The sequence below is a fragment of the Heptranchias perlo genome, chromosome 11, assembly GCF_035084215.1.
Source record: "Heptranchias perlo isolate sHepPer1 chromosome 11, sHepPer1.hap1, whole genome shotgun sequence".
In the NCBI taxonomy this organism is placed as follows: Eukaryota; Metazoa; Chordata; class Chondrichthyes; order Hexanchiformes; family Hexanchidae; genus Heptranchias; species Heptranchias perlo.
The window spans coordinates 26,692,892-26,708,965 of NC_090335.1; the positions used below are offsets into that span (position 1 = coordinate 26,692,892).

Here is a 16,074-nt window from a genome sequence, read left to right on the forward strand (position 1 = left end):
GAACACTGTGCAATCATCAGCGAACATCCCCATTTCTGACCTTATGATGGAGGGAAGGTCATTGATGAAGCAGCTGAAGATGGTTGGGCCTAGGACACTGCCCTGAGGAACTCCTGCAGCAATGCCCTGGGGCTGAGATGATTGACCTCCAACAACCACTAGCATCTTCCTTTCCGCTTGGTATGATTCCAGCCACTGGAGAGTTTTTCCCTGATTCCCACTGACTTCAATTTTACTACGGCTCTTTGGTGCTACAGTGGCACCAAGGAGCCCCAGCAAAACATCTTCTTTGTTTTGGAGAGGAACTTCTTGAGTAAGTTTTTCTTCGCATGCACACAGCCAGTGGTCTGCAGTCAAATGCTGCCTTGATGTCAAGGGCAGTCACTCTCACCTCACCTCTGGAATTCAGCTCTTTTGTCCATGTTTGGACCAAGGCTGTAATGAGGTCTGGAGCCGAGTGGTCCTGGTGGAACCCAAACTGAGCATCGGTGAGCAGGTTATTGGTGAGTAAGTGCCGCTTGATAGCACTGTCGACGACACCTTCCATCACTTTGCTGATGATTGAGAGTAGACTGATGGGGCGGTAATTGGCCGGATTGGATTTGTCCTGCTTTTTGTGGACAGGACATACCTGGGCAATTTTCCACATTCTCAGGTAGATGCCAGTGTTGTAGCTGTACTGGAACAGCTTGGCTAGAGGCGCAGCTAGTTCTGGAGCTAATTCAGTACAAGCACAACAGCTGTCCTGGCTTGACAAGACTTCCCTTCTAAATACTGCACAGTAAAAATAAAGTATCATATTGTGCTTAAAGGGGGTGGTATTGACACATTGCTGAGTCTTTAGGAAGAAACCTGTTCCTGAATGAACCTGATCTAAAAACTAAGAATAGTAAATTTGTGGAATCAAAAGCAGTGACGTTATTGTTCCCGATGGTGCTTTTGTTTATTTCTCTGTGCTTAAGCACTGCAACATTTCTAACAAGACCATTTACAGAGGTGGCACTTCCCCTCTGAGCATTTAGACCAAAGTAGCATTTTGTAACCTTGGATATCTTGCTGACAAAGATGTCACTGTGTGTGTGAAATTGTTGATCCAGAAATTGTATTGCAGGGGTGCATACAACATTCCGTAGCCTCTACAGAACAATTCAAATCTTTAGTTCTCAGTTTTCACATGAACTTTACTAACTCCTACTTTACAATGCACTTAATACTTTGGATTAACCATTGTTATGGAATTAAAAAGTTATAAGAGGCTAATTTCCTGGATAATTCAATTTAATGGAATGACTTGTAAAGGCTTGTATTTGCCATGAATTCTGTGAGCCTTAACCTTTGTTGTAAGCCTCACACGTGTTCTCAAATGCCTGCTGAAAATCCAAGTAGATTATAGCCCTCCTCAACCAACTCAGATGCCTTTGTATTTTTGTCAGGTGCATCCTGTTGCTACCAAATTTATACTGATTATCTGCCTCCCTCTCTCCCTCACTTTCTGCCTCTCTCCCTCCCTGTCCGCCCCTCTCCCTCCCTTTCTCCCTGTCCGCCCCTCTCCCTCCCTTTCTCCCTGTCCGCCCCTCTCCCTCCCTTTCTCCCTGTCCGCCCCTCTCCCTCCCTTTCTCCCTGTCCGCCCCTCTCCCTCCCTTTCTCCCTGTCCGCCCCTCTCCCTCCCTTTCTCCCTGTCCGCCCCTCTCCCTCCCTTTCTCCCTGTCCGCCCCTCTCCCTCCCTTTCTCCCTGTCCGCCCCTCTCCCTCCCTTTCTCCCTGTCCGCCCCTCTCCCTCCCTTTCTCCCTGTCCGCCCCTCTCCCTCCCTTTCTCCCTGTCCGCCCCTCTCCCTCCCTTTCTCCCTGTCCGCCCCTCTCCCTCCCTTTCTCCCTGTCCGCCCCTCTCTCCCACCCTCCCTCCCTCTCTCCCTCCCTCTCTCCCTCCCTCTCCCTCCCTCTCTCCCTCTCTCCCTCCCTCCCTCCCTTTTTCACTTTTACCATTCTTCCACTTTGTGCATTCAATACTCTTCAATCCCTGCACAAATGGATTGTATCAGTTCCGGGATTTACACCTGCCCATTCAATCATATCATTTACCCATGTTCTTCTTTGCCTGCCTCTCTACTACTGTCAGTTGGATTCCAATAGTAGCACTTTCATCTCTGAGTCAAAAGGTTATGAGCTTCAACTCTACTTCAGGATTTCAGCACAGAAACTAGGCTGATACTCCAGTGCAGTATGTGGCAGTGCTCCATTGTTGGAAGCAAGGTTCTTCAGATCAGATGTTAAACTAAGGTCCCACCTGTATCTTCTGATGCATTGGGTGGACAATATGATCCCATGGCACTATTCAAGGAAGATCTGGGAGTTCTCCTGGTTTCCTGGGAAACATTCCTCCCTCAACCAGGTTGGACACCAGGGTATAGCATTATAAGGAAAAACAAGGTGCACAAAGGATTAGCAGAGACAGATAGCGCTAGAGTGAGAAATAGTATGGTATGAGGTGGGATCAGACTAAGAGAGAATTTGAGAAGTTCTAAGATAGGTTTACAGTGCATGTGTGTAAACGTATGAAGCTTGGTAAGTAAGGTTGGTGAGCAGCAGGCACAAATAGCCGCATAGGAATATGATGTAATGGTGATAACAGAGACCTGGCTCAAAAAAGGGCAGGATTGGGTACTAAGTATTCCTGGATAAAAGGGGAGTGATTTTAGGGGGCAATTGTGGGTGCATTGGGGGTGGGGGGGGGTCCAAAAATCTCAGAAATCCCGTTCGGGTTCGGAATCCGGCTCCAACCCGCCGACTTCCGAGTTTCCCAGGGACCCACCTGTGTGTGCGCGGGTGACTCGGAAACGGAAGTCCCACTGACAATTAAAGGCAGCGGGATGACCGTTAAAGAGCCAAATGTACGTAAGGCACTTACCTAGACGGCTTGCCCACTGCTTCTGATTCACACCTGGTGAAACCAGATGTGAAGGGCCGGATCAGGGAACAAGAAACTAAATAAATTAAATAAAAAATCATAGACGGAAGTGAAAACACAAAATGAACCTACCTTTGCACCCTGCTCCGATGTCCAATGTCCCCCTCTTCACCCACCTGATGTCCCCCTTTCACCCCTCCGATCTTCACCAATCTTCGACTCTCCCCCCCCCCCGATGTCCTCCCGATCCTCCCCCAATCTTCCCCTCTCCCCTGATCTTCCTCTCTACCCCCCTGATCTTCCCCTCCCTCCCCCACGATCTTCCCCTCCCTCTCCCCTCCACGATCTTCCCCTCTCTCTCCCCTCCACGATCTTCCCCTCTCTCTCCCCTCCACGATCTTCCCCTCTCTCTCCCCTCCACGATCTTCCCCTCTCTCTCCCCTCCACGATCTTCCCCTCTCTCTCCCCTCCACGATCTTCCCCTCTCTCTCCCCTCCACGATCTTCCCCTCTCTCTCCCCTCCACGATCTTCCCCTCTCTCTCCCCTCCACGATCTTCCCCTCTCTCTCCCCTCCACGATCTTCCCCTCTCTCTCCCCTCCACGATCTTCCCCTCTCTTCCCCCCCCCTCTATAGAGAGCAAGATGAAGCAGAAAAGGGGGGTGTATGACAGATGTCAGCTTGATAATACAAGGGACAACCAGGCTGAATACAGAAAGTACAGAGGAGAAGTGAAAAAGAAAATAAGAGGGGCAAAGAGCGAGTATGAGACTAGACTGGCGACTAACATAAAGGGGAATCCAAAAGTCTTCTATAAGCATATAAATAGTAAACAGGTAGTAAGAGGAAGGGTGGGGCCGACTTGGGACCAAAAAGGAGATCTATGCATGGAGGCAGAGGACATGGCTGAGGTACTAAATGAGTACTTTGCATATGTCTTTAACAAAGAGGAAGATGTTGCCAAAGTCACAGTAAAAGAGGAGGTAGTTGAAATACTGGATGGGCTAAAAATTGATAAAAAGGAAGTACTAGAGAGGCTAGCTTTACTTAAAGTAGATAAGTCACCCGGTCTGGATGGGATGCATCCTAGGTTGCTGAAGGAAGTAAGGGTGGAAATTGCAGAGGTGTTGGCCATAATCGTCCAATCCTCCTTCGATATGAGGGTGGTGCCAGAGGACTGGAGAATTGCAAATGTTACACCCTTGTTCAATAAGCCCAGCAACTACAGGCCAGTCAGTATAACCTCGGTGGTGGGGAAGCTTTTAGAAACGATAATCTGGGACAAAATTAATAGTCACTTGGACAAATGTGGATTAATAAAGGAAAGCCAGCATGGATTTGTTAAAGGAAAATTGTGTTTAACTAACTTGATTGAGTTTTTTTATGAGCTAACTTTTAAAAAAAATTTTTATTCGTTCACGGGATGTGGGCGTCGCTGGCAAGGCCGGCATTTATTGCCCATCCCTAATTGCCCTCGAGAAGGTGGTGGTGAGCCGCCTTCTTGAACCGCTGCAGTCCGTGTGGTGACGGTTCTCCCACAATGCTGTTAGGAAGGGAGTTCCAGGATTTTGACCCAGCGACGATGAAGGAACGGCGATATATTTCCAAGTCGGGATGGTGTGTGACTTGGAGGGGAACGTGCAGGTGGTGTTGTTCCCATGCGCCTGCTGCCCTTGTCCTTCTAGGTGGTAGAGGTCGCGGGTTTGGGAGGTGCTGTCGAAGAAGCCTTGGCGAGTTGCTGCAGTGCATCCTGTGGATGGTGCACACTGCAGCCACAGTGCGCCGGTGGTGAAGGGAGTGAATGTTTAGGGTGGTGGATGGGGTGCCAATCAAGCGGGCTGCTTTATCTTGGATGGTGTCGAGCTTCTTGAGTGTTGTTGGAGCTGCACTCATCCAGGCAAGTGGAGAGTATTCCATCACACTCCTGACTTGTGCCTTGTAGATAGTGGAAAGGCTTTGGGGAGTCAGGAGATGAGTCACTCGCCGCAGAATACCCAGCCTCTGACCTGCTCTTGTAGCCACAGTATTTATATGGCTGGTCCAGTTAAGTTTCTGGTCAATGGTGACCCCCAGGATGTTGATGGTGGGGGATTCGGCGATGGTAATGCCGTTGAATGTCAAGGGGAGGTGGTTAGACTCTCTCTTGTTGGAGATGGTCATTGCCTGGCACTTATCTGGCGCAAATGTTACTTGCCACTTATGAGCCCAAGCCTGGATGTTGTCCAGGTCTTGCTGCATGCAGGCTCGGACTGCTTCATTATCTGAGGGGTTGCGAATGGAACTGAACACTGTGCAGTCATCAGCGAACATCCCCATTTCTGACCTTATGATGGAGGGAAGGTCATTGATGAAGCAGCTGAAGATGGTTGGGCCAAGGACACTGCCCTGAGGAACTCCTGCAGCAATGCCCTGGGGCTGAGATGACTGGCCTCCAACAACCACTACCATCTTCCTTTGTGCCAGGTATGACTCCAGCCACTGGAGAGTTTTCCCCCTGATTCCCATTGACTTCAATTTTACAAGGGCTCCTTGGTGCCACACTCGATCAAATGCTGCCTTGATGTCAAGGGCAGTCACTCTCACCTCACCTCTGGAATTCAGCTCTTTTGTCCATGTTTGGACCAAGGCTGTAATGAGGTCTGGAGCCGAGTGGTCCTAGCGGAACCCAAACTGAGCATCGGTGAGCAGGTTATTGGTGAGTAAGTGCCGCTTGATAGCACTGTCGACGACACCTTCCATCACTTTGCTGATGATTGAGAGTAGACTGATGGGGCAGTAATTGGCCGGATTGGATTTGTCCTGCTTTTTGTGGACAGGACGTACCTGGGCAATTTTCCACATTGTCGGGTGGATGCCAGTGTTGTAGCTGTACTGGAACAGCTTGGCTAGAGGCGCAGCTAGTTCTGGAGCACAAGTCTTCAGCACTACAGCTGGGATGTTGTCGGGGCCCATAGCCTTTGCTGTATCCAGTGCACCCAGCCGTTTCTTGATATCACGTGGAGTGAATCGAATTGGCCGAAGACTGGCTTCCGTGATGGTGGGGATATGAGAGGGTTGATGAGGGCAATGTGGTTGATGTTGTGTACATGGACGTTCAAAAGGCGTTTGATAAAGTGCCACATAATAGGACAATTGCAGCCCAAGGAATAAAAGGGGCAGTGACAGCATGGATACGAAATTGACTAAGTGACAGGAAACAGAGAGTAGTGGTGAACGGTTGTTTTTCGGACTGGAGGAAAGTAAACTGTGGTATTCCCCAGGGGTTGGTACTAGGACCACTGCTTTTTTGATATATATTAATGACTTGGACTTGGGTATAATTTCAAAATTTGCAGATGACACAAAACTTGGAAGTGTAGTAAACAGTGAGGAGGATAGTGATAGACTTCAAGAGGACATAGACAGGCTGGTGGAATGGGCGGACACATGGCAGATGAAATTTAATGCAGAGAAGTGCAAAGTGATACATTTTGGCAGGAAGAACAAGCAGAGGCAATATAAACTAAATGGTACAATTCTAAAGGGGGTGCAGGAACAGAGAGACCTGGGGGTGTATGTGCACAAATCTTTGAAGGTGGCAGCACAGGTTGAGAAAGCAGTTTAAAAAAGTATACGGGATTCCGGGCTTTATAAATAGAGGTATAGAGTACAAAAGCAAGGAAGTTATGTTGAACCTTTATAAAACACTGGTTCGGCCACAACTGGAATATTGTGTCCAATTTTGGGCACCACACTTTAGGAAGGATATGAGGGCCCGAGAGAGGGTGCAGAAAAGATTTACTAGAATAGTTCTAGGTATGAGGGACTTCAGTTATGTGGATAGACTGGAGAAGCTGGGGTTGTTCTCCTTGGAGCAGAGAAGGTTAAGAGGAGATTTGATAGAAGTGCTCAAAATCATGATGGGTTGAGATAAAGAAAATAAAGAGAAACTGTTCCCGTTGGCGGAAGGGTCGAGAACCAGAGGACACAGATTTAAGGTGATTTGCAAAAGAACCAAAGGCGACATGAGGAAAAACTTCTTTACGCAGCGAGTAGTTATGATCTGGAATGTGCTGCCTGAAAGGGTGGTGGAAGCAGATTCAATCGTGGCTTTCAAAAAGGAATTGGATAAATACATTTTTTAAAAATTCGTTCATGGGATGTGGGCGTCGCTGGCGAGGCCAGCATTTATTGCCCATCCCTAATTGCCCTTGAGAAGGTGGTGGTGAGCCTCCTTCTTGAACCGCTGCAGTCCGTGTGGTGACGGTTCTCCCACAGTGCTGTTAGGAAGGGAGTTCCAGGATTTTGACCCAGTGACAATGAAGGAACGGTGATATATTTCCAAGTCGGGATGGTTTGTGACTTGGAGGGGAACATGCAGATGGTGTTGTTCCATGTGCCTGCTGCTCTTGTCTTTCTAGGTGGTAGAGGTCGCGGGTTTGGGAGGTGTTGTCGAAGAAGCCTTGGCGAGTTGCTGTAGTGCATCCTGTGGATGGTGCATACTGCAGCCACAGTGTGCTGGTGGTGAAGGGAGTGAATGTTTAGGGTGGTGGATGGGGTGCCAATCAAGCGGGCTGCTTTGTCCTGGATGGTGTCGAGCTTCTTGAGTGTTGTTGGAGCTGCACTCATCCAGGCAAGTGGAGAGTATTCCATCAAACTCCTGACTTGCGCCTTGTAGATGGTGGAAAGGCTTTTGGGAGTCAGGAGGTGAGTCACTTGCCGCAGAATACCCAGCCTCTGACCTGCTCTTGTAGCCACAGTATTTATGTGGCTGGTCCAGTTAAGTTTCTGGTCAATGGTGACCCCCAGGATGTTGATGGTGGGGGATTTGGCGATGGTAATGCCGTTGAATGTCAAGGGGAGGTGGTTAGACTCTCTCTTGTTGGCGTTGGTCATTGCCTGGCACTCGTCTGGTGCGAATGTTACTTTCACTTATGAGCCCAAGCCTGGATGTTGTCCATGTCTTGCTGCATGTGGGCTTGGACTGCTTCATTATCTGAGGGGTTGCGAATGGAACTGAACACTGTGCAATCATCAGCGAACATCCCCATTTTTGACCTTATGATGGAGAAAAGGTCATTGATGAAGCAGCTGAAGATGGTTGGGCCTCAGACATTGCCCTTAGGAACTCATACAGCAATGCCCTGGGGCTGAGATGATTGGCCTCCAACAACCACTACCATCTTCCTTAGTGCTAGGTATGACTCCAGCCACTGGAGAGTTTTCCCCCTGATTCCCATTGACTTCAATTTTACTAGGGCTCCTTGGTGCAACACTCGGTCAAATGCTGCCTTGATGTCAAGGGCAGTCACTCTCACCTCACCTCTGGAATTCAGCTCTTTTGTCCATGTTTGGACCAAGGCTGTAATGAGGTCTGGAGCCGAGTGGTCCTGGCGGAACCCAAACTGAGCATCGGTGAGCAGGTTATTGGTGAGTAAGTGCCGCTTGATAGCACTGTCGACGACACCTTCAATCTCTTTGCTGATGATGGAGAGTAGACTGACATACCTGGGCAATTTTCCACATTGTCGGGTAGATGCCAGTGTTGTAGCTGTACTGTAACAGCTTGGCTAGAGGCGCAGCTGGTTCTGGAGCACAAGTCTTCAGCACTACAGCCGGGATGTTGTCGGGGCCCATAGCCTTTGCTATGTCCAGTGCACTCAGCCATTTCTTGATATCACGTGGAGTGAATTGAATTGGCTGAAGACTGGCTTCTGTGATGGTGGGGATATCGGGAGGAGGCCGAGATGGATCATCTACTCGGCACTTCTGGCTGAAGATGGCTGCAAACACTTCAGCCTTGTCTTTTGCACTCACGTGCTGGACTCCGCCATCATTGAGGATGGGGATGTTTGCAGAGCCTTCTCCTCCCGTTAGTTGTTTAATTGTCCACCACCATTCATGACTGGATGTGGCAGGACTGCAGAGCTTTGATATGATCCGTTGGTTGTGGAATCGCTTAGCTTTGTCTATAGCATGTTGCTTCCACTGTTTAGCATGCATGTCGTCCTGATTTGTAGCTTCACCAGGTTGGCACCTCATTTTTCGGTACACCTGGTGCTGCTCCTGGTATGCTCTTCCACACTACTCATTGAACCAGGGTTGATCCCCTGGCTTGTTGGTAATGGTAGAGTGAGGAATATGCCGGGCCATGAGGTTACAGATTGTGCTGGAATACAATTCTGCTGCTGCTGATGGCCCACAGCGCCTCATGGATGCCTAGTTTTGAGCTGCTAGATTGGTTCTGAATCTATCCCATTTAGCACGGTGATAGTGCCACACAACACGTTGGATGGTGTCCTCAGTGCGAAGATGGGACTTCATCTCCACGAGGACTGTGTGGTGGTCACTCCTACCAATACTGTCATGGACAGATGCATTTGCGACAGGTAGATTGGTGAGGACGAGGTCAAGTAGGTTTATCTCTCATGTTGGTTTGCTCACCACCTGCCGCAGGCCCAGTCTGGCAGTTATATCCTTCAGGACTTGGCCAGCTCGGTCAGTAGTGGTGCTACCGAGCCACTCTTGATGATGGACATTGAAGTCTCCCACCCAGAGTACATTCTGTGCCCTTGCTACCCTCAGTGTTTCCTCCAAGTGGTGTTCAACATGGAGGAGGACTGATTCATCTGCTGAGGGAGGGCGGTAAGTGGTAATCAGCAGGAGGTTTCCTTGCCCATGTTTGATCTGAGGCCATGAGATTTCATGAGGTCCAGAGTCAATGTTGACGACTCCCAGGACCACTCCCTCCTGACTGTATATCACTGTACCGCACCTCTGGTCGGTCTGTCCTGCCGGTGGGACAGGACATACCCAGGGATGGTGATGGAAGAGTCTGGGACGTTGGCTGAAAGGTATGATTCTGTGAGTATGGCTATGTCAGGCTGTTGCTTGACTAGTCTGTGGGACAGCTCTCCCAATTTTGGCACAAGTCCCCAGATGTTAGTGAGGAGGACTTTGCAGGGTCGACTGGGCTTGGTTTGCCTTTGTCGTGTCCTGTGCCTAGTGGTCTGATGCCGGGTGGTCCGTCCGGTTTTATTCTTATTGTGACTTTTTTTAGCGAGATTTTACAACTGAGTGGCTTGCTAGGCCATTTCAGAGGGCAATTAAGAATCAACCACATTGCTGTGGGTCTGGAGTCACATATAGGCCAGACCGGGTAAGGACGGCAGGTTTCCTTCCCTCAAGAACATTAGTGAACCAGATGGGTTTTTACAACAATCCGGCAGTTTCATGGCCACCATTACTGATACTAGTATTTTAAGTCCAGATTTTTATTTAATTAATTGAATTAAAATTCCCCAGCTGCCGTGGTGGGATTTGAACTCATGACTCACTCATGACTCTGGATTATTAGTTCATGACTCTGGATTATTAGTCCAGGCCTCTGGATTACTAGTCCAGTAACATAACCACTATGCTACCGTACCCATGAAGGGAAAAAATTTGCAGGGTTACAGGGAAAGAGCGGGGGAATGGGACTAACTGGATTGCTCTTACAAAGAGCCGGCACGGGCTCGATGGGCTGAATGGCCTCCTTCTGCGCTGTACCCATTCTATGATTCTATGATTCTAACCCACACCAAAAACTAATTAACTGGTTATTCATTTCATTGCTGTTTGTGATGAATTGTATATGATGCACTTTGGATCATTTCTGAAATGTAATGAGTCGCTACATCAATGGAAGTATTTCTTTCTCAACATCAACTTCTTTAGACAGTAGCAATCCCAAAAGCTTTCCTTTGAGTCCTGAATAATATGACCACACTATATTATTAATTTTCTCATCACAATCAGCCTCATCACTTCACTCTTGTGTTAATTCAAGGACTCTTTCATCAGTCATTCTCTTGTCTAACTAATTTTTAGCATGGGTCTACAGCACCGTTACACAAATGTCTCCAATTTTCATCATACTTTAATGTTCAGTGTCCAATTTTTAGACCCGTCAAATGCTATTGACCACTTATAACACTTCATTATTCAATTATTATCACCAGTTTGATATTATGGTTGCCTGGAAACTTTCTATTGTTAAATTTCTCTTTTGCAATTCCCATCATTTGTGCAATTTCTCTGTTAGCCTCCCAATGTTATTGGAGTAAATAATTTTGAAGCTGTTTGCTCTATTTACATATTGTTTGCTCCAAAGTTTATTTGTGATTACCATTAATTTTGTCCTCTTAGCACTAATTTTTAAATTTACCTTTTACCCAAATGCCTTTTGAAATTTACCTTTTCAAGTAACTTGTAATATTTATCTGCAGTCAGTACCATAGCATCAATGTACTACAGATTATCAATTTTACAATGATTTTGAACCTAATTTCCATTTCTGATTACTGTCCTCAAATCCTCTCTGATTTTTAGATGAACACAGAAGGCAATCTGCAAAATGTATTCTTTTATAATCTCCACTATCAATGACAGGTTAAAACACTATAATTTCCACCTTCATAGCTTTAGTAGAGGATTTTCACAACTGCGATGATTCCTGGGGCCTGATTTGTCATCTGTTGAAGTAAATGGTTAAAAACTGTTGATAACCCTGCCAAAATGGTAATGTGCTAACAGTACTCAAATTTCCTGGGTCAGTATATTTGCATAATTATTTACAGATCCAGGTGTAGTTTGGGCAGGTGTGGGGAGCATACTAGTGATGGAAGCATCAGTTTGTGTCTAAGCAGAATTTAAAGGGATAGTAACAATTAAGGGGAATGTGACAATAGATTGACAAACAATTCTGAAAGACTTCAGAAAGGTTCAAAAGGCAGCTAAACCCATTAGCAGCCATTGCCAAAGCTGAAGGGACAGGGGTTCAAGAAGTGACAGGCAAACATGAAGGGAAAGGAAACCCTATGTGTAAGTGATGGACCAATCCAGACCTAACTCCCTCTCCGGCTGCTGCTGATGAGGTGGTGCTCGCGTGAGGTGGTTGCAAAGAGGGTGGTGTCATTTGCCACTTCACTGCAGCATCCCCATAAATCCACCATCAGTTACCTACAAGGAGGTGGAGGAGGCTTGAGGTTACAGCTGGACGATACGGTCACTGGCTGTGCCAGCACTTTGGTGCATGGTAGCAGCAAGGTCCTTACAGTGGATGGTACAGCTCTGCATCTCTACTGATCCAGACGCTGTGAAGACAGTTCCCCATAGCCGTTACCAGGTAGGTGCAACAATGTCCCACAGTTTGACTCTCCTTGCTATGTCGCCTTCTTCAGCTGGGAATGTCAGACAATTCCAGTGGGTGTCCGTGCCACTCCATAATCATTGAGAAAATGCTGAGTGCCCATGTATAGCCTCAGATGTTAAAGAACACAAAGGACAAATTCTACGATTTAATTAAAAACTCCTTTCACCTGAATTACCTGGGTTTGTGTGAAACTCTCTGTAGTCACGGTCACACTGTTTTGTCTTGAGGTGATGCGTTTCCTTCTCTTTTTGAGTACAATGTAAATACGTACATAAACCAGCAGCGTAATAAAAAATGGCAAGTAGAAGGAGACGATGGACGAAAACACAACAAAATCTGGATTGGATATAGAACATAACCCTGGGTCGTCTGCAAAATAATAATGGTAGAAAGTCAGAAGTTTCATTAATTCATTAATTGTTATTTTCTGATGTAGAACTGACCTATCTACTGAAGTTATTGACATACAATTAATGACAATGCAACAATAGTTATTACCAAAAACTGGATGATTTTTGCATTATTTGGTATTCAAAGCGAGCCAAACTATTCTTTGTGTTGCTACTGATATGTTATTTGGTGCAGATATTTCCTGACACAGAATCAAAGTGCCAGTGCATGCTGTAACCACAGTAAATGCTAGTTTTTCAGCCAATCAAAAACCAAGAATGTAACAATTTGCTTGTGTGGAACATAAACACCGATATAGGCCAGTTGGGCCAAATGGCCTGTTTCTGTGCTGTAAAATTCTATGTAATTCTATGTAAAGATTGACCTGGCCACATTTTAGATATGTTAATCCAAGTATCACAACCAAAAAGTACATGTAAGTGTTTGTTATTGTATGTTTTTAAGCAGACCTGTGTACAATAGGAATTTAGCAACCTGATCAAATATAGAAAAATAATACTTGTATTTATATAGCATCTTATGTCAACATGTCTCAAGCCTGTTAGACAACTAATTCCTTTTGAAGAACAATGACTGTTGTCACATAGCCACATGCAGCAACCATTTTGCACCAGCTTTGGCACAAAATAGCCATGAGATAAATGACCAGTTAACCTGTCCTTTTGGTGATATTGGTCAAGGGATGAATATTGGCTAAGACGCCAGAAGGACTCCCTGATTTTCAAACAGTGCATGGGATCTCCAGCATCCACCTGAGAAACTGGAATAGGCAGATGGGACCTTACCGCTTCCAGAAAAAGTGGTTCAATAAATGTTTATTTAATTTTTGGTTGATTCTTTTTCAAATTGATGAGCAGTCATAATCTGAGTTAAATTTCTGATGTTCCTCCCTTTGAATATTTGTTTATACCATATAACAATTATATGACTGTATCACTGTAAAAACAACAGCACTTTTCATTCTCTAAAATTATATTCTTCAATTACCTTTACAAGACCATCTACATTCTAGGCAGGCCTGTTCGTGGAGCAAGCAAGAGACAGTGGTCCTGATTTGGCTCATTGCTGCCAGTGCTATATGTGATGATATAAAGCTACTTTCCCATCTATCATGGGTTCAAATGGTTTATGTCTCAGCTTTGCAATTAATGTAGCCAAGGTTGCAATGAAGATATGCAGATAAGATGTGGAGATGCCGGTGAAGGACTGGGGTGGACAAATGTAAGGAGTCTTACAACACCAGGTTATAGTCCAACAGCTTTATTTAAAATCACAAGCTTTCGGAGGCTTCCTCCTTCATCAGGTGAGTGTGGGATTCCATAAAGGTACAGCATATATAGTCAGAGAACAATGCCTGGTGATTACAGATAATCTTTCCAACTGCCCGTTATCAAGGCAATCAAAGGAGTTGAATAGTGTTCAGACAGAGAAACATTACATACAAGACTACTGAATACACAAACGGTCAGAACACAAAGACAGACAGAGAGAGAGAGAGAGAGAGAGAGAGAGAGAGAGAAACATCCGAAAGGCAAAGAAAGAGAGAGAATGACCAGTTGTATTAAAAACAGATAACTTTTTTTCGCTGGTGGGGTTACATGTAGCGTGACATGAACCCAAGATCCCGGTTGAGGTCGTCCTCATGGGTGCAGAACTTGGCTATCAATTTCTGCTCGACGATTTTGCATTGTCGTGTGTCTCGAAGGCCGCCTTGGAGAACGCTTACCTGAAGATCGGTGGCTGAATGTCCATGACTGCTGGAGGGAACCCTCCTGTCTGGCGATTGTTGCGCGGTGTCCGTTCATCCGTTGTCGCAGTGTCTGCACGGTCTCGCCAATGTACCATGCTCCGGGGAATCCTTTCCTGCAACGTATGAGGTAGACAACATTGGCCAAGTCGCAGGAGTATGAACCATGTGCCTGGTGGGTGGTGTCCTCTCGTGTGATGGTGGTATCTGTGTCGATGATCTGGCATGTCTTGCAGAGGTTGCCGTGGCAGGGTTGTGTGGTGTCGTGGACGCTGTTCTCCTGAAAGCTGGGTAATTTGCTGCGAACGATGGTCTGTTTGAGGTTAGGTGGCTGTTTGAAGGCGAGTAGTGGAGGCGTGGGGATGGCCTTAGCGAGGTGGTCGTCGTCATCGATGACATGTTGAAGGCTGCGAAGAACATGGCGTAGTTTCTCCGCTCCGGGGAAGTACTGGACAACGAAGGGTACTCTGTTGGTTGTGTCCCGTGTTTGTCTTCTGAGGAGGTCTATGCGATTTTTCGCTGTGGCCCGTCGGAACTGTCGATCGACAGTTCCGACGGGCCACAGCGAAAAATCGCATGGACCTCCTCAGAAGACAAACACGGGACACAACCAACAGAGTACCCTTCGTTGTCCAGTACTTCCCCGGAGCGGAGAAACTACGCCATGTTCTTCGCAGCCTTCAACATGTCATCGATGATAACGACCACCTCGCTAAGGCCATCCCCACGCCTCCACTACTCGCCTTCAAACAGCCACCTAACCTCAAAAACAGACCATCGTTCGCAGCAAATTACCCAGCTTTCAGGAGAACAGCGTCCACGACACCACACAACCCTGCCACGGCAACCTCTGCAAGACATGCCAGATCATCGACACAGATACCACCATCACACGAGAGGACACCACCCACCAGGCACATGGTTCATACTCCTGCGACTTGGCCAATGTTGTCTACCTCATACGTTGCAGGAAAGGATTCCCCGGATCATGGTACATTGGCGAGACTGTGCAGACACTGCGACAACAGATGAATGGACACCGCGCAACAATCGCCAGACAAGAGGGTTCCTTCCCAGTCGGGGAACACTTCAGCAGTCAAGGACATTCAGCCACCGATCTTCAGGTAAGCGTTCTCCAAGGCGGCCTTCGAGACACACGACAATGCAAAATCGTCGAGCAGAAATTGATAGCCAAGTTCCGCACCCATGAGGACGGCCTCAATCGGGATCTTGGGTTCATGTCACGCTACATGTAACCCCACCAGCGAAAAAAAGTTATCTGTTTTTAATACAACTGGTCATTCTCTCTCTTTCTTTGCCTTTCGGATGTTTCTTTCTCTCTCTCTCTCTCTCTCTCTCTCTGTCTGTCTTTGTGTTCTGACCGTTTGTGTATTCAGTAGTCTTGTATGTAATGTTTCTCTGTCTGAACACTATTCAACTCCTTTGATTGCCTTGATAACGGGCAGTTGGAAAGATTATCTGTAATCACCAGGCATTGTTCTCTGACTATATATGCTGTACCTTTATGGAATCCCACACTCACCTGCCAAAGGAGGAAGCCTCCGAAAGCTTGTGATTTTAAATAAAGCTGTTGGACTATAACCTGGTGTTGTAAGACTCCTTACATATGCAGATAAGGCAGAACAGTTAACATCATTGGTAAAGGCATAAACCCCACTGTCCCCAGTTAGATCTAACACCCACCTTAAAGCACAGAGTGTGACTGACCTGATACTACCACAACTAATACACCTCTTTTCAAACATCTTAGTTCAGCCTCAGTGACTATGCCATTGTTGGTGTGTCTAAAGCTAGTAGAATTAAATTTTTCTAGGAAT

General features: G+C 46.7%; 1 protein-coding gene across 1 annotated transcript in view; it reads right to left on the reverse strand.

The window, feature by feature from the left end:
• The window catches only part of drd3 (dopamine receptor D3), a 55,687-nt gene that overhangs the window by 14,776 nt on the left and 24,837 nt on the right, over nucleotides 1–16,074 (reverse strand). The window contains exon 4 of the mRNA XM_067992292.1: nucleotides 12,254–12,447. Coding sequence (XP_067848393.1) covers nucleotides 12,254–12,447 — 194 coding nt within the window. The remainder of the gene's footprint in view (nucleotides 1–12,253; nucleotides 12,448–16,074) is intronic.